The 19,863-nt window shown below is 42.3% G+C and overlaps 2 protein-coding genes across 2 annotated transcripts in view; one reads left to right on the top strand and one right to left on the bottom strand.

Annotated features, from left to right (window-relative positions):
• NKAIN3 (sodium/potassium transporting ATPase interacting 3) overlaps positions 1-19,863 on the bottom strand; it is a 288,131-nt gene that overhangs the window by 45,125 nt on the left and 223,143 nt on the right. The gene's annotated exons all lie outside the window — the stretch shown is intronic.
• Positions 10,133-10,339, top strand: LOC138446080 (small integral membrane protein 10-like protein 3). Its single transcript, XM_069600808.1, has one exon. The coding sequence runs from the start codon at positions 10,133-10,135 to the stop codon at positions 10,337-10,339; it is 207 nt and encodes a 68-aa protein (XP_069456909.1).

Raw genomic sequence — 19,863 nt, 5'->3', positions numbered from 1 at the left:
TGATAACACCGCCCTGATCACAAAAGGGTTCCAAAGCATAGGCAGGACTTAGGGCACTGGATGGATCAAAGTCACAGCTCCATGGTATCATCAATACATTATTTTATGTCTGAAATCCAGCCAGGTCTGGAATTAATGTGAGCAAAAATTCTCTTTTGTCTAAAACATCTACTTTGGTATAAATTGTTTCTCCCTGAATGACTGAGATAAATGCCTCCTTGGTCCATTTCCCTTTGCTAGTAAAGTCCTAGCTTTTAATGGAAGCAAATATCGAATCATGGGGGAAGAAATGAAAGCAAACCAAAAATGAATGAAAAGGCAACATGAAAAGGACAAATATGCTCCCATCAGTATGATAAAATGATTTTTGCTTTCATTAAAGTTAAAAGTTCTTAGGCTGCACCACAGAGGGTTATTTAAAACTGTTGTAAAGCTCAAGTGTTTGTAATTTGGCTCTTTTTTTTTTTTCTCGTGAGAACATCTGCTTCCTTTTCTAATAGTCACATCTCTGCTTTTTTTTTTTTTTCCTTTAAAGATGCTTTTCAATCTCCAGACACCCTGGTCTTTTAATGCATTCTAGTCAGATCCAGGATATTCTTTTCAGAATGACACGAGAACAGTGTACAAGGTTTCCTGTCAGTTTAATGATTGAGGTGCTGATTTGTTGATATGTCTTAAAGCCATTTCATTCTTTCCCAGCTGAATGTACTACATTTCTCTGTGCACGGGTTTGTGAATTTATGTATAGACTTTCAGCGTAAACATATGCATACATGTATGACCAAGTGATCAATTTCACTTTGGGAGATGGCTCAAGACGACTTTTATTCTGTGCTTTTGGACTGTGAGTGAAGCATGGTTATTTAGAGGATGTAATATGCTGCTTTAAATATCTAACACCAGGCAATTGGATTTGTCATCATCATCTAACATTTCTTGCTAGTGGGTAGTGCACTTTAGTGTGAAATTTATCATGGCTGCTCATTATTCCTGGACTCTTGAATTTCCTTCCAAATTTGACTGTGGTTCATGGGCTAGCAGTCAGGGATGTGGGGTCTGTATTGCTGGAGGCTGGAGGCTCCCATTTGAGTCTTGAATTCAGAGACTCACCTGAGAGCCACTAGCTTGTTAATTCTCAATTCTCTTCTCCATTTCTTATTTTTTCACTGGACTTTCTGGTGTGTCTTTGTTTAGTATGTTTATGAGTCAAATAATGATTATAGCAATTATCATGTATTGATGATAACTTTGTGCCATGCACAATGTTGAGGGCTTTATACATTATCTCAGTTCAGTTCAGTCGCTCAGTCATGTCCAACTCTTTGCAACCCCATGAACTGCAGCACACCAGGCCTCCCTGTCCATCACCAACTCCCAGAGTTTACCCAAACTCATATCCATTGAATCGGTGATGCCATCCAACCATCTCATCCTCTGTCATCCCCTTCTCCTCCTGCCCTCAATCTTTCCCAGCATCAGGGTCTTTTCCAATGAGTCAGCTCTTTGCATCAGGTGGCCAAAGTATTGGAGTTTCAGCTTCAACATCCGTCCTTCCAATGAATATTCAGGATTGATCTCCTTTAGGATGGACTGGTTGGATCTCCTTGCAGTCCAAGGGACTCTCAAGAGTCTTCTGCAACACCACAGTTCAAAAGCATCAATTCTTCTGCACTCAGCTTTCTTTATAGTCCAACTCTCACATCCATAAATGACTACTGCAAAAATCATAGCCTTGACTAGACTGACCTTTGTTGGCAAAGTAATGTCTCTGCTTTTTAATATGCTGTCTAGGTTGGTCATAACTTTCCTTCCAAGGAGTAAGCATCTTTTAATTTCATGGCTGCAGTCACCATCTGCAGTGATTTTGGAGCCCCCCAAAATAAAGTCAGCCACTGTTTCCACTGTTTCCCCATCTATTTGCCATGAAGTGATGGAACCGGATGCCTTGATCTTAGTTTTCTGAATGTTGAGCTTTAAGCCAACTTTTTCACTCTCCTCTTTTACTTTCATGAAGAGGCTTTTGGACGCTTTCCTTTCTGCCATAAGGGTGGTGTTATCTGAATATCTGAGGTTATTGATATTTCTCCCAGCAGTCTTGATTCTAGCTTGTGCTTCATCCAGGCTGGCATTTCACATGATGTACTCTGCATATCAGTTAAAAACAGGGTGACAATATACAGCCTTGACATATTCCTTTCCCAATTTGGAACCAGTCTGTCATTCCATGTCCAGTTCTAACTGCTGCTTCTTGATCTGCATACAGATTTCTCAGGAGGCAGGTAAGGTGGCCTGGTATTCCCATCTCTTTAGTAATTTTCCAGTTTCTTGTGATCCACACAGTCAAAGGCTTTGGGGTAGTCAATAAAGCAGAAGAAGATGTTTTGAACCACAAAGGAAGTCCTAATTACTCTTTCTTTGATTTGTTGTTGTTTAGTTCCTCAGTCGTGTCTGACTCTTTGTGACTCCATGAACTATAGACCACTAGGCTCCTCCATCCATGGAATTCTCCAGGCAAGAATACTGGTGTGGGGTGCCATTTCCTTCTCCAGGGGATCTTCCTGACTTGGGGATCGAACCCAAGTCTTCCGCATCGACAGGCAAATTCTTTACCTATGTGTCACTCTTACCTCATCCTTAATTGAGAGATATTTGGTGTGAAGGATTGAAGGGTCTGGATTGTCTAATATGGTTCCATTGGTACACACACACACACACACACACACACACACACATACACAGGCACCTATTTACAGGCACACATGTGGAAACACATATAGCGTGATACACATACACAAAACACATGCACACAGACATATACACATTCCCTGGTGACTCAGACGGTAAAGAATCTACCTGTAATGTGGGAGACTCAGGTTCCATCCCTGGGTCAGGAAGATCACCTGGAGAAGGAAATGTCTGCCCACTCATGTATTCTCGCCTGAAGAATCCCATGGAGAGGGGAGCCTGGTGGGCTATAGTCCATGGGGTCACAAAGAGTCAGACACAGCTCAACAACTAACAGTTTCACTTCACTTTCTGCACAATATAGACACTTAAACCTGGAATTTTCCACTCCTGTAGATTTGGATGGAAAAGCAACCACTTTAAAGCTCTTTCAGAGTTTATGGAAAGAGTCTAACTTGGGCCACCTTCCCGCTTGGTCCGAGAACCCAAACAGCACTTGTATCATCTAGCTTCTCTGTGGAGTAGCCTGATTCTTTTCTCTGTGTTCTCATGTCTGTGTTCTTTCCATTTCATCATGTTATTGATTTGTGTCCTCTCTTGCCTAAAAGCTATTCATCACTCAATAATACCTTCTCCAATTCCAGGACGATTTTCAGGGACCTTTAAAGACTCAAGTGTATTTCATTTAGAACTAAGACTTCCCCATGATTTTCAGCACCCGTGTGCCTGGAAGGAAGGGGAACTCAGATATTCTGACAAATGCTAAACAGTTCCCTTCTTTTTTTCCCTGAAAAAGTTTAATAGTATTTTCACTTAAACTTTTTCTTTCAGGTTTTTAATATCTGGTCCGCTTTTCAATTTATAAGTTTTTTAATCTCTTTAATTTTCAAGATTTTTTTTATCTAGACGATTTTTTAAAGTCTTTGTTACAAACTTAAAAAGAATTTTTTTTTTCCACTGAGGTATGTGGGATCTTAGCTCCCTGACCAGAGATTAAAACCCACACCCTTCTGCATTGGAAGGTTAAGTCTTAATCACTGGACCACTAGAGAAGTTCCTCTTTAATTTTCAACATTTAAATTTTTATTTTGTCTTAATCATGATCATGAGAATCATGACTTCCCATGTGACTTTGCTCTGATCTCATTCATTGGTTCTATACCATATTTTCCTTTTTCTTCTTGTGCAAAGTACTCACTGTCTTCTTTCTAGGACAGAACTACTTTACACCTGTCATCTACATGGAAAGTTTCTTCTTTCCTTTGACTGTGTTGTACATGAGGCATAGGCTCTGCCCTATGCAGAGGGGGAGAGCCAAATGAATTGTTTTACTGCCATAAAATAGAAAGGGGCAGCTGTCTAGTTTTATTAACACTGTTTTTATAATTGGATTCCTGACACTATATTCACTTTTTGACAATCAGTATCAATAGCCAAACTGAATCACAGATCAAACAAACTGTAGAAAACACAATATAGTAAATGCAGACATTTAGTTAGGACAAGCACAACTTTATACTGCAAGGAGCAGCTGGATACCATATGGCTATCAGGAGAGTTGATCTGTTTCACAGGTGACAACAGAGAAAAAAATGAAACAAGTTTCTATGTCAGCTCTTTCATGCCACACTGAGATGAATCCATCTTTACTCTTTCATTCATTTAAACTTATTTTAAAATATGAAGTGAAAGCTTCTGATTCAAACCTCTTCATGGTTTAATGCTAAAATCATTCACAATATCAAACACTGATTAAATGCCAAACTGCTAGTGAAAAAATGGAGAAGGAAATGGCAACCCACTCCAGTTTTCTTGGCTGGAAAATCCCGCAGACAGAGGAGCATGGTGGGCTATAGCAAAGGATGTTCTGGGGGTCCAGAATGGGGTGCTTAGAGAGGCCAGCATGATTTTCTCTGATGGATGCTATAAATTGAAGAGTCAATTCTAAGTGTAGTCAGTTTTGCTGTAATGCTTGCTTTGAAATGTGTGATTGATGTATTTGGGAACAGTCTTAATATAATGCAAGTTATGCAGTTGCTTATGCATGACTTTGGGCTTCCCTGGTGGCTCAGCCAGTAAAGTCGGCCTGCAATGTGGGAAACCTGGGTTTGATCCCTGGTTCGGGAAGATCTCCTGGAGAAGGGCATGGCAACCCTTTCCATGGGCAGAATTCCATGGGCAGAGAAGCCTGGCGTGCTGCAGTCCATGGGGTTGCAAAGAATCAGACATGACCAAGTGACTAACACTTCCACTTTTTTAATGCATGATTTTTCCCATTACATAAATAAGCAAACACAGAAAACTGCCTTTAGCTAAACTGAGCTGTGTTGGAAACCACAAAATGCTCACATGAACACACCTCCAGCATCTTCCAGGTACCTTGGTTCACCACATGTGTCATGAACCGAGCTCATCCTCTTCTGAAGTTACAATTTTCCATCAAATTTCAGATAAGGTTCATTCTATCTCTTCACAATAACTCTCAAGCTGCAACCCTTTCCTTACTCACTTGCAGAAGCAAAGTGTAGATCTTTTTCTTTCAAGGTAACATCCCATAGTTATTGTAACATTTACCTAATTCTTAAAAAAATTTTTTTTTGACAGCGCTGTGCACATGTGGTATCTTAGATCCCTGACCAGGAATTGAACCTGTGCTCCTTGCCTTGGAAGTGCAGAGTCTTAACTATTGGGGCACTAGGGAAGTTCCTATATTTACCTGTTTCTTAACCACTTAATATGTGTAAAACTGTGCTACCATCTTAACAGCTTCCTATTTTTTTAGATATCATTGATAACATTTTTTGACTATTGTTCCTCTGACCCCATCTCCCCCATAGGTCCTGTGGATTTCATTGTATAATTATTTTTTTAGGAACATATCTGTCCTTTCAGAGTAGAACTGATATATTGGGTTCATTCACTAATATGATTGGGATGAATTATGAAGGGTTTGGAAAAGATATTTGTGAGCGCATTCTGGCAGTGTGGGCTTCCCTGAAGGAACTACCCCATCATTACACAGCACCCTGCGTGTGTGGATGCAACCATCTGCTGAATGACAGTTTATGTCCATGTTGAACTAAAGCAGCACTTTGAGGACTCTCAGTGAATAAGGTTTATGTGTGTCCCAACAACTCTCGCTAGGACCCACGGCACCACTGCCCAAGGCACATGTTTATGCTGAAGTCATAAGGGCCCTTGGAATTCTTATACACACAGCTGTTTAGGAAATCACACCCAACAGATGACTGTCATGCAAGATGAACCTTACTTGCCCTGCCCATGCTCAGTTTTGAGCAGGCATTTGGTATAATGCCTGATCTGAAACGAGGCTACCCTGGTGACTCAGTTTCCGGAAAACTCCAGTATCTCTGTAGAATTAAAATCACCTGGGTGGAAGTATCTGGGTTCTCGTCTTGGGCGTATGGATTGAACGTTGTCTAAGTGTTGGGGTGAGTTGCATGCAAGAACACAAGTCATCTTGGATGGCTCCTCCTACTTAGTTGCAACCCAAGGTTCAGTAGTTTGGCCTGGACTACTGGGCATCAGAAGATTCATTGACAGTTTTGCCCTGTAGACCACTGACCTCAAATCAGCAGGTAAGTAAATATGGGAAAGCACCATGGATTATCCTCAGTACCTGTTCAAACACTGTCAGGGTCTGACCATGAATTTGTTCAGCAAGAAGAGACAAGAGTGAGCCCACCGTGGTGAATTAGAGACTCCCTCTGCTGGGCCACTTAGTCCTGCGGGGCTGAGCCAGGTCCTTACAAGGTGCCTTAGTCCAAGTTCTCAATCAGTTGTTAATGTAAATGGTTCGCAATAGTAAAATAAAGCAGAAACAAGGGAGGAAAAGGCAATTTGGCAATGATAGCGCCTAGCGTGCACTATCTTATTAATCTTCTCAACACCCCCATGAGGTACGCGGTATGATTTCATTTTACAGATTGGAAGAGGGAAGCCCAGAAGAACTGTGGACCCTGCCTGAGGTTACAAGTAAAGAAGAGGTGGAAGTGAGCTCACATTTGGCCTGCCCAGAGTCCCTCCTCATTCCTCATGGCATCACCGACCACACACCGATGATGGGAAAGCCACCGCTTTTCTATCACAAATTTTGCTTCTTGCAAAATTTGAAAAGCTCCTTATTGTTTCAGGGTTCTACCCCACAGTCAGCATTTAAACAGACTGATGAAATACCATCGTCCACCTATCCCCACTCATAGTTCGCTGTTCGTAATAATTCTGACATTTCTGAGGTCATTCCTCTTCCTCCCCTCAACACAGATGTTCATTCAAAATGAAAAAGCAAAATGGCAACAAATGTCAAGTGCAACCCGATTCTTTCAGACAAAGAACCCAGAGAGCAAAGCTATTAACAATTTCATTCTCCTCTGCCCTTCCGTTCCCTGGTTCCCTGGTTCCCTGGTTCCCTGGTTCCCTGGGCTGCGTCCTCTGTGCCTCTGAACCAGCAGCGCTGGAAGCAGCTCCTACTGCCCCACCTGGGACACGGCACTGTCTCTGCAAATGCCAATGGAACTGCAAATGCATCTCTCAACGTAAATGTAAACGTGGGTCTCTGTAAATTCGATAGCCAATATCTTGCGTAGTACTGGAGATTGCTGGGAAAGATCTAGCAAATTCTGTGTTATTACTGATAAAGAAAGCAAGCAGTAGGGAAGGGTGCGGGGAAGGGCTAGCTAGGAAGTTTGGGATGGACAGGTACACATTGCTATATCTAAAATGGATAACCAACAAAGACCTACTGTATAGCACAAAGAACTCTGCTCAATGTTATGTGGCAGCCTGGATGGGAGGGGAGTTTGGGGGAGAATAGATACATGTACATGTCTGGCTGAATCCCTTCACTGTCCACCTGAAACTATCATGAAATTGTTAATTGGCTATGCTCCAATACTAAATAAAAAATTAAGAAAGCAAGCAAAAAACAATCAAAACAGAAAGGGGTCAGGGATAGGAGCATAAAAGCTCATCATCTTTAAAGCAATTTATTTTATTTTATATATTGGCTTATTTAAAATTAATTTAATTATTTTATTTATTATTGGAGTATAATTTCTTTACAATGTTGTTAGTTTCTGCTGTACAACAAAGTGAATCAGTTATATGTATACATATATCCCCTCTCCCATGCGCCTGCTTCCCACTACCCGCCCCCCCCCCCACCACCACTCCCACAATCCTATCCCTCTAGGCTATGTTTATTTATTTGAATTTGATTAAATTTAACTGAACTCTTTCCAGTAAAATAATATTTTATTTGAAGTAAGGGTATAGGAGAAATTAACTGAAATAAGAAAATCTTGCTCTTTAACAGGGCACTGAACTTTCTCTTAAGTCAGAAAATAAGCAGCAAGAAAATGATGCTTTGTTATATACCATTCACATTTCACCACTGGCATCACTAATAAAGTATGCACACAAACACATAATTAAATCATGCCATCCAGTGCTGAAAAAGCAGCATCAGAATGCTACTCTTTAAAATTTGAATTTAAATATGTGAATCAAATCAACCCTTCATTTGTAAAACTAGAAAAACTGGATCACTTGTCACACTTCTTATGCTTTTGATAAATCTTACCCTGGTTGTCCAGTCATTGATTTCTAGGTAAATTCATTTGTCAAAACTCTTAGTTCCTGCCTCTCTGTTAGGCATTCATCATTTACTGGACGAAACACACAGTCTTTCTCTCCTCACCCTTTACACATCACTTTAGTGGTTTTGATCTTTCTTCTTTGATAGCTGCATGATCATGCATGGATTTTTAAAAACTCAAGTACTGAGTGACATTTTTCTGTCTTCTGGGTTATAATCAAGTCTTAGAAATCTGACATTACAAATTCACTCTGAATCTTCTAAAAGGACCAGAGGTCCTGGTTAGCTGTATGTGGATGTGAATCACAAAGGCATATTTTTATTAAATGAAATGATAGAGTATAGAAAACAGACTGAATGTCATGTTTAATAAAATTAAATTGAATTTGGTATCATGTTGGATAGGGGGTGAACAAAACCTGTCTTTCTCTGAGTGATTTTAACATAATGTTCAATTCTACTTAGAAAGTCCTTTTCTCTGATTTTTATTCCATATCTTCTGGGAAAACCTTGATAAGCAAAAATAATGAATACAGATGCTACATCTTTTAATTAGGAAGTTTCAATATTGTTCTGATCCCATTTCTTTACTCATTTTGGGTCTTGTTTTCACTCTGTCTGTGTCCAGTACTTCTGGACAGGACTTAGATGCTGGTCCCATTGGTGGGGGAGGAGCGGACCTAAGGAAAACCTGAGTCTTTCTAATGGGACTTCTTGTTTGGGAGGAGGAGTAATGGGGTGGAAGAAGGGGAATAAAAACAGGGTGAGAAGGCAGCTGTCTGAGATACAGGATTGTTTTATCACTTCAGCAGCAAATCAATGAGCCTATTATTAAAATAAGAAGAATAACATTTTAAAAGACATATAACCAGTGTGGGAAAGAGAACTGAAAATATGTAAGCACTGAAGGCATCTTTAACTTTGGACACCTGCCTTTTTCTTTTTTTTTTTTTTTAAATTGGGGTATAGTTGCTTTACAATGTTGTGTTAGTTTCTGCTGTATGACAAAATCAATCAGCTATCAGTATACATATATTCCCTCCCTCGGGGACCTCCTTCTCCACCAACCATCCCACCCAGCTAGGAAGTCACAGAGCACGGAGCTGAGCTTCCAGTGCTGCACAGCTGGTTTCCACTAGCTAGTCACCTTACACCAGGTTCTGTCTATTTGTCAGTCTCAAACTCCCAATTCATCCCATCCCCCTTCCCCCAACTCTTGTCCACTCATCTGTTCTCTATGTCTGTGTCTCTATTCCTGCCCTGGAAATAGGTTCATCTGTCCATTTTTCTAAATTCCACATATGCACGTTAATGTACGATATTTGTTTTTCTCTTTCTGACTTCACTATGTATGACAAACTCTGGGTCCGTCCACGTTTCTCCAGATGACCCAATTTCATTCCTTTTTATGGCTGAGTAATATTCTATCGTGTACATGTACCACATCTTCCTTGCATATTCATCTGCTGATGGACATTTAAGCTGCTATTCAGGCTAGTGTAAATAGTGCTGCAATCCAATCTGAAAAACGGGGAGAAGGTTTAAATAAACAGTTCTCCAATGAGGACGTACTGATGGCCAAGAGGCACATGAAAAGATCATGAATTGTTACAGAAATATAACAAAAACTACAATGAGGTGTCACCTCACAACATCAAAATGACCATCCAAAAAATCTAAAAACAGCCCCCAGTGTGGGCGGAGGCTCGGGGGCATTGAGGCGACAAGAGGGCGGGCGGCCGGGCTTCAGCGCGCCCAGCGGCCCGGGTCCAACGGCCGGTCGGTGCACTGCGGGCGGGCGGGTGGCGGTGGGGGAGGGTGCCTGTCTATATGGCGGCGGCTTTGTCCGGCCTGGCTGTCCTGCTATCGTGCTCGGCCGCCGCCCGCTCTTACGGGGTCTTCTGCAAGGGGCCGACCCACACGCTGCTCATCTTCTTCGACCTGGCCTGGCGCTTGCACATCAATTTCCCCTACCTCTACAGCGCGGCTTCCATGATGCTCAACGTCTGTCTGCAGGTTCATACTGAGATCCACTGAAGGCCTTCTGCGGACTGACAGGCGTGTCCTGGGGCTCAGGATGTCAGAGACACAGCATGAGGGACGGGCACAGGCCTCTCTGCACCCGCCTCGTGGAGGAGCAGAGAGCGGGCGCCGCCTCGGACAGAGCCTCGTGCAGAGCCTCGTGCAGAGAACGGTGGAGTGAGAGAAGGCAGGAGGCGAGCCCTCGCCCAGCAGATGCCACTTCCTGGGTGAGGAGGCCTGAGGTCGATGCCCGGGGAGACCCAGGAAAGGAGTCATCATCACAGGAAACAAAGCATGACCTGCGTGGCTCCAGCCCCTTGTTTCGCGGTGGCCTCAAAACACTTCCACGGTGGCAAGAATCAGTACGAAGAAATTCAGCGTCAGCGGCTGCGCAGAGCAACACTGCGGGTCTGTCCTCGGCTCCTGCAGGGGAGCGGGGTGCTGGGCCGGCCAGCACCGTTGTGGAGGCTCCAGGCACGGACTGGCCTCAGGCAGTGCCCAGGCCCACTGGCGGCCGCAGAGGACAGAGCCACGGCGGAGAGCCCCGGGGGTCAGGACTGCTGGGCCGGCAGAGAGGGTCCGCAAAGGGGGTTTCTGAGGATGACCCACCCTGTGCTGTCCTAGAGAAGCTGGACTCTGCGCTGGCACCCTCTTGCCTGCGATCCATCCTGCCGCACGCAGATCCCCTAATATTCTTGAATGATGAGACGAAAAGTGTTTCCCCTGGCCATTCAGAGCCCATGTTTACAGAGCCAAAGGTAGATTACAAGAAGATGCTTTCATGGGGGAAAAAAGTACCTCAGATGATCTGCAGATAACAGTGGCGTCACTGGCTGCACAAGCTTTTGAATAAGCAAATCTGTTATGCCACGGTTAAGGTACAGCAGAACAATAAAAATAGTGAGACTAAGCGCTGTCCTCGAATGCTTTCTTTTGCGTTAGCTCTGGATGCACACGGCGCGGCAGTGAAGCTCCGGCTTTGGTTCGTGTGACCAGACAGACTTAAAGTCAGTGGAACTTAAACCCACAGAAAGCTGGTTGATGCTGAAGGAAATCTCTATGCTTGAAAGACATTTAGGATTGGGAAGCCATGTCAAGGTTATTGATATTACCTTATACAGCTATCAGACTAGAATTGAAAGATGAAACATCAAGTTTTAAGTTTACCTTCAGCACCCATCCAGCAGGGCTGACGTCTCAGGCACTTTTTCTCCAGCCTGTTCTCGAACCATCGAAAGAGAGTAGATATTTGTAAAAGTCAACCCTGCTGGGCTTGGTCTGAGCCAGGCCAAGCTGATGGTACGCTGTTGTCATTTCCATGTTTTGCAGAATATTTTGAGCAAAAGCTGATATCTTTTCTCACACCCCTTTCCTTCCACTTGACATGCAATTTACATGGAGGCCCTAAGGTGAAAGTTGCAATATTAACATTACCTTTAGATGATCCTTCCTCAAACTAGGAACCCTAGCAGTGTTACCCAAAATAAAAAATGAGTTTGAGCCTGTCTGCCGGAGTTCAGTCAGAGAGAGAGAGAATAAAAAAGCAAGTATTTCCCCTTATAGAAGGTCTCCAGTTTCTAGGAGTTGAGATATCTCCTACACTAAAATTTTTTCTGAGATAACTCCTTTTGTTGTGTGTTGATAACTTCGATAAAAGGCAATGAAGAGCAGAAGTCTTTAAGGAGTCCCAAGGTAAGACGTCCCCACTTTTGGAATTATTGATTGCATGTATCAGTTTATATTGTGTGCTAAATTACTATGCCTTGTGCTATTTTAGTGTTCTGGGGAAATAAAAAATAAAACCTATTCTTTAGCATGATAAATGTCTTACTTTACATATGTAAAAAAATCTGAAAACAATAAATGCTGGAGTAAGTGTGGAGAGAAGGGAAGCCTCCCACTCTGTTGGTGGGAATGTAAATTGACAGCCACTATGGATAATAGTATGGAGGTTCCTTAAGAAATGGGCTTCCCTTGTGGCTCAGCTGGTAAAGAATCCGCCTGCAATGCAGGAGACCTGGGTTCGATCCCTGGGTTGTGAAGATCCCCTGGAGAAGGGAAAGGCTACTTGCTCCAGTATTCTGGGAGAATTCTATGGATTGTACAGTCACAAAGAAAGGTCGCAAAGAGTCAGACATGACTGAGTGACTTTCACTTTCACTTTTTCCTTAAGAAATGAAAAATAGAGCTACCATATGGTTCTGCAATCATACTCCTGGGCATATACCCTGAGAAAACCATAAGCAAAAAGACAGCGACCTTTAGAGTAATTCTAAACCACCCAGATAGTCCTTTTTTATTTCCTATTGGTTTGCTGCCGCTGCTCAGTCGCTGTTACTCTCCACTCTTTGTGCCCCATGGACTGTAGCCCACCTGGCTCTTCTGCCCATGAAATTCTCCAGGCAAGAATACTGGAGCAGGTTGCCATTTCCTCCTTCTGAAAATCTTCTCGACGCAGGGATCCAACCCACGTCTCTTGCATCTCCTGCACTGGCAGGTAGATTCTTTACCACGAGCACCACGTGGGAAGCCCATATGTATATTTATGGCTGATTCACGATGTTCATGGCAGATGCCAACACAACACTGTAAAGCAATTATCCTCCAATTAAAAAATAAAAATAAACAAGGACTTTGAGCCACACTCCCCAACTCCCACCACCACCAAACAGTATCTGGGGAGGGCAATGAATGAGGATCGTCTTACAACACAAAAAGTTCCTCTACTCCATTCTTGGCTTAAAAATAAATTTGTCTTGAACCTTGATTTCCCATTTTGTCACCAGTGCAAACCTAAAACTTAAGTAAGTCTCTCGAATGTATGCAGTTCATCTGTAGTTTTCTGAAAGGAATCTGAAATTCCTACTGTCCCCCCAAATAAATCATCCTTCTTGGACACAAGAAGAGACTGTTCCTATGGAGTTATTTTATTCTGTGGATACACTCACTTTCTGTTCAGCTTTACATGCAATAACCCTGGAGATTTCCCGAGTATCCCTTCCATAAATAATGGAATGATGTCTTTAGAAAGCTCAAGGCAAAAATGTAAATAAATCGAGATGCAAAAAAGCCTTTCAGACCAAGGAGATGCCATCCGATCAGCTAGACCAGGGATCTTCATGTTTGAGGCACTTAAACTGGTGTTTCAGCTTTTGCCCTGACAGTTACCATTGCTACATTATTAATTTGGCATACAAATAGCCTTTTACTGTGAAAGTGCAAAGCGCCTCAAACCACTTCTTGATTACAGGTTTCATAAAGTTTGGGACCCCAAACGACTAATGAGATCCTCCTCAAGCTTTCTTAGTTCTCACATGGCATTGCATTTGAGCAAAGAGGAAAGGTCCTGAATTTGCCTGAACAACAGTAGGCACAGGAGTGAGGGCCAGGGGCTCCCTGTTACTGCAGCTGCTCAATTTAGGAGACATAGGTCAGAAAGAATCTTGAAAAAACTCTATTGTTTCCTATTGCCGCTGTAGCAAGTGATCAGAAACTTACTTGCTTACAGCAACACAAATTTATCTTCTTTCAGTTCAGGAAGTCAGAAGTTCAAGATGAGCTTCCCAGGCTAACACCAGGGTGCTATGGGCTGCGTTCCTTCCTGGAGGCTCTTTCTCTTCCTGAATATTGCTTTCTCTGCCTTTTCCAGCTTCTAGACTGCAGGTCTTCCTGGGCTAGGGCCCCTTCCATCTTCAGAGCTAGCAACGGCAAGTTAAATTTCTTGTCTCTTCTCTTTGACTCACTCTTCCACTTCCTTATTCTATCTTTAAAGGCCTTCCTACACTGTTGGTGGAAATGTGAACTGGTACAGCCTCTATGGAGAACAGTATGGAAGCTCCTTAAAAAAACTAAAAATAGAACTACCATATGATCCAGCAACACCATTTCTAGGCATATATCTGTAGAAAGCCATAATTCAAAAAGAAACATGTATCCCAGTGTTCACAAAAACCAGGACATAGAAACAACCTGAATGTCTGTTGACAGAGGAATGGATAAGGAAGATGAGCTACATATATACAATAGAGTGTTACTCAACCATGAAAAAGAAGGAAATAATGGCATTTGAGGCAGCAGGGATGGACTTAGAGGCTATCATACTGGGTGAAGTAAATCAGACACAGAAAGACAAGTATCTTATGATATAGCTTATATATCAAATCTAAAAAAGGTATAAGTGAACTTATCTACAAAGCAGAAATGGAGTCACAGTTGCAGGAAACAAACTTTTGGTTTTCAGGGTATAAGCAGGGGAGGGAATAGGGAGGGATAAATTGGGAGATTGGGATTGACATACACACTGCTACTGCTGCTGCTTAATCGCTTCAGTCGTGTCGGACTCTGTGCGACCCTGTAGACGGCAGCCTACCAGGTTCCTCCATCCTTGGGATTCTCCAGGCAAGAACGCTGGAGTGGGTTGCCATTTCCTTCTCCAATGCATGAAAGTGAAAAGTGAAAGTGAAGTCGCTCAGTCATGTCTGACTCTTTGCAACCCCATGGACTGCAGCCCACCAGGCTCCTCTGTCCATGGGAGTTTCCAGGCACGAGTACTGGAGTGGAACACATATGCTACTTCTACCCATTTCCCTTGTTTTCTACAGAACCGGTCTAAATGTAAAACAGTATAGAACCTCCAACCGGCCACTGTTCGGCATCCTTCAATGGATACCGTGGCCATGCAGTATCACATAGGAAGACCAGGTGTGTCTTCTTTAAGCCTTGGGGATCAAATCTGTCCCAGTTTTTCAGGATACAGTTCAAAAGGAGTGAGGCTGGAATTGTTAGCTCCCATCTGTAAGACAGGAAAAAAGCGATTATCGCCATCTTTCTACCGGAGGCGTCCCTCCTTGCTCTAGATGGGGGTGTAGACAGATTTTACACCAAAGCTTTTCTTTCCTGGTTGGACTTAATCTGTCCCTTACCGATGCAAGCGCCGTACTCGTCCCTCCTGGTTCTATCACCAAGACAGGGTGGGGATGCACCAGGGGTAGATCTGATGGCATCCCTAGCTGTACTCATCTGCCGGGGGCCAGAATGAGGAATCCTGCCCATGACAAGGTCATGCGGAAGGAAGCCTGACAAAATGCAAGGACATGATCAGGCTTCAGGGGTTCCGCCTGGTATTTCCTGAGCATCCACCCCCCAAGACCAGAGTCTGCCTGCTTTACTGTGTTATGCTTTCCACCTACTCTTCTGTCATTAACAGGGGGCTGTCCCCCCACCACCTTTTTCTGGAAATAATTAGAGCTTTTAGATAATAAATCTTCTGGGCATAATACGAGTGTTTCAATCCAAAAACCCCTCTGATGGCTTTCTAGCCTGCCTGCAGGACTCGTACAGCTGCGCATGTGATTGTTTGAGGCCTCCTGACCGCAGGAGGCACAGGAAGCTTAAAACATCCTAGGAATGTAGGAGCTTCCGAGGTGTCAAAATCATTAGAATAGGACTGATTAAAGGTTTCATTTGTTGAGCCAATACTTGCTGCCAAATTTTCATCTTTTATTTTTAGATATAGTTGGTATATAGAAAAACAGGTAGTAGACCTGGTATTAGCAACATTAGATCTTTGAGTTAAGTACTTTCTTTGTTATAACCCCCTGCACCTTTGTTCTACAGGAATGTAACTTTATTTAGTACTTTGAGGGTGATGCAGAATAAAGAAAAACCACTTCTAGGGAAAAGGAGTTTTCTGGTTGATAGACAATTATCCAGGAAGAGAGCCATAAAAATGTTAACAGGCCTCTTGGCCAGAAGATAATGTAAACCGCCTGAGACCTTTTGTATACGGGGGGGGGGGGGGGGGGGGTATGCAAAAAGAAAGCCTTGTCTCAATGAGGGTCAGGACTGCTGCCCTTGCATAACTCTGCATATTCCATTATGTACAACTTGGGGTATATAAGCTGATTTTGAAAAATAGTTTTTGGAGTCTTGCACCAATGCTGGGCTTCCCCATGTCGTTCTTCTCTCCCCTTTTTCGGCTGAACTCCCATTTGGAGCGGGGAGGCTCACCGCATCTACTTACTTGCCCTGGCTGCTAAGACCCACGCGAAAGGGAGCCTAAGGTGGGGCACCCTTCGATATTCAAGTGGGCGCCAGTGGCCTAATGTAGATGGTGCAAACCTCTTGTCTCGAGGTTTATTGGTTTTCCCCGTAGACCAAGTTATTCAGCCTCTTTTTCGCCACCTAAATTTCCTACTATACTATTTCTTCCTAATCTAATCTTATATCTCTAAATACATAAGTTTTCCTTGCCTATCCATCTCCCCTTCGAATCACCCTGGATCCACCGGGGCTGGACCCCAGTACTCGTCCCTCCTGGTTCTACTGCCAAGACGGGGTGGGGATGCTTCAGGGGTAGAGCTGATGGCATCCCTAACTGACATCCAACTCTTCACCGTTAAACCTTGCTTGCCTCTGATGCCACCCAGGGTGCAATCAGAATAACCTTCCAGAATGCCTCCCAGGCTAAACCGCTGGGGGAAACATTCATCTCCTGAGTGCCTGTACACGACCCTGAGTGAATTCAGGGTGAGTGTATTGACATACACACACTACTATATATAAAATCGATAACTAGTAAGGACTTACTGAATAGCAAAGGGAACTCTACTCAAGGCTCTAAAATGACCTATATGGGAAAAGAATAAAAAACAGAGTGGATGGATATATGTACACATAAATGATTCACTTTGCTGAATACCTGAAACTAACACAACCTTGTAAATCAGCTAAAGACCTTGGTGATTATATTGAGTTCACCTGTACAATCCATGATGCTCTACACATTTCCAGGTCTTTAATCTTATTTACATCTGCAAAATCCCTTGTGCCATGTCAGGTAACATTTTAAAAGGTTCTGGGATTAGGATATACACATCCTTAGCGGGCCATGATTCTTCCTACTGAAATACCTGGCTTCAGTTTATATTAGAACATCCTAACTTGAATTTTCAGTTTGAAAGCCCCTGGGGGACATGCAAGCTGGTATTGCATGAAAGCATATGCATGGCAACCCCTGAGGGACTATGAGGCTGAGATACTGTTCACAGCTGTTCAGGTGATTCTTCTTTCTCAAATACCCTCACAAAGTCACAAATTCAGTGCTGACTTTTTTCTTTCCTTCATCAAAGTCATATTTTTCCTTTATGTGGGTTGAGTCATCAGCTTTTTAATGTAGAAATTGGGACTGAAAAGGGTATGTAATACTGTTTAAATGATCGGAGAAATCACCTTGTAGTATCTGCTCTGCTTAGAATTATGAAATTTATTTGTGGAACTCCTTTCATCCTGGAAAGTCATTGGGATACAATGTTACCATCAGTCTGACTCTTAGGCAGTGTGATCCTCTGGAGGTCTCTTTTTTGGGGGAAAAAAAGAAAAAAATTTTTTAAATTTATTTTGGCTGTACCAGGTCTTACTTACAGCCAGCAGGATCTAGTTCTCCCACTAGGGCTCAAATCCTGGACCCCCTGCATTGGGATCTTGGAGTCTTAGTCACTGGACCACAAGGGAAGTCTCTGCCTAGAAACACTTTTTTGAAACACTAAAGAATATAGAGAATAGGGTAAAAGGACAGAAAACTGAGGAAAGAAGTTCTCACTTTCTCTTTTATTGCTTTTCCCCCTGATCCTCTAGACTTAAATAAAGCAAGCCCTAGAGGAAAGCTCAAACCATGGGTTACAATGAAAAATTAACCTCTTAGAAAGCCCAGTTGACATCTGTGGTGAAACTGAAGAGATTAAGGTAAACAGTGGTATCTGCATTATAAACTCTAAGTATATAACCAGGTCACAAAGTAAGTCAATGTCTTTTTGAGAGCTCTCTTTTTTGTGTGAAACTAATAACTGAAGGATGATGTGGGTTAGGGAAGATGGAGGCGGGAAACATTTCCTCCTCCCCCCGACCCCAGTGATGACAGTAAAGCTTGGCCATATTCACAAAAGCCATTCCTTCATTCAGAAGTACTTACTGAGGACTTCCCTGGTGGTCCAGTGTTTGAGAACCTGCCTGTCAATGCAGGGGACTCAGATGTGATCCCTGGTCGAGGAAGATCTCAAATGCCGCAAAACGGCAAAGCCCACAGGCCGTGAACCCGCACACCACAACTAGAGAAAGCCTTTGTACAGCAATGAAGACCTTGTGCAACCAAAAATAAAAGAAATTAACAAACAAACAAACAAAAACCCAACATGACATAGAGAGCTTTACTGTCAGATCCTGTCTGATAGGGATATGAGGGTGGATCAGATGGTAAAGAATCTGCCTGCAAAGTGGGAGACTTGGGTTCAATCCCTGGGTCAGGAAGATCCTCTAGAGAAGAAAATGGCAACCCACTCCAGTATTCCTGCATGGAGAATTCCATGGATAGAGGAGCCTGGTGGGCTACCGTCCATAGGATCACAAAGAGTCAGACATGACTGAGTGATAATTTTCACTTTCACGTTCAGATTTTGGAAAGGGATGAAATTATGTTGGAAACATCTACTTTCTGCAGTACAGGTGTGGAGCCGGGTCCCAGTAACCCTTATACATAGAAATAAGGGGAAGACCCATGCATACTGAAATCCTCCCCCAGTAATTCAAAGATAAGAAAATTAGTGATGAGTCACTTATTTTCTTGCCATTAGAGGAGTGTTTCTTATCCTCAGGAATACAAATATCATGGTCTGGCTCAAGCTGAAAGATGATGTATATTTACATTTCACTCAAATGATTGGAGATTGGTGTCTCAAATGCTAAGTTTATCCCCTTGGATATGATCATCAATTATTTTGTGCAAACTGGATGTGTGATGGCTTTTGCTACCTGTTATACCTAAGAATTGTGTCTTTTTGTGAGAAAGTTAAAACATTTTTTATTTTGTATTGAAGCAGACTTGATTAACAATCAACTTGTTATGTTGTGTTAATTTCAGGTATACAGCAAAGTGATTCACTTATATATATATATATCTATTCTTTGGGGAGTTTGGGATGCACACATTGCTATATTTAATATAGATAACCAATAAGGACTTACTATATAGCAAAGGAAATGTTGCTCAATATTCTGTAATAACCTAAATGTGAAAAGAATTTGAAATTGTACCTTATAAATGCTAAAATTATATATAATATATTAAATATTATATATAAATATATAAAATTTTACATATATTAATATAAATATATATTAAATATTACATATATATTTATAAATATATAAATTTTAATATATTAATATAAATATATAAATTTTATATATTAAATATTATATATATAAATATATACATAATTATTATATATATAACAATTCTCTCTCTCTCTCTCTCTCTCTCTATATATATATATATATATATATATAGGCAGGTGCAGAGGCTCTGGGTGCAGAGAATTCCCATAGCATAAGCCCTCTTGGAGGAGGTCACCATTAACCCCATCATACAGCTGCCAGAACTTACACAGGACTGGGGAAACAGACTCTTGGAGGGCACAAACAGAACCTTGTGTGTACTAGGACCCAGGAGAAAGGATCAGTGACCCAACAAGAGACTGACCCAG

Source organism: Ovis canadensis, chromosome 9 (genome assembly GCF_042477335.2).
Source record: "Ovis canadensis isolate MfBH-ARS-UI-01 breed Bighorn chromosome 9, ARS-UI_OviCan_v2, whole genome shotgun sequence".
NCBI lineage: Eukaryota > Metazoa > Chordata > Mammalia > Artiodactyla > Bovidae > Ovis > Ovis canadensis.
The sequence above is the reverse complement of the archived record's forward strand: the minus strand, read 5'-3'. Positions and strand labels throughout refer to the sequence as shown.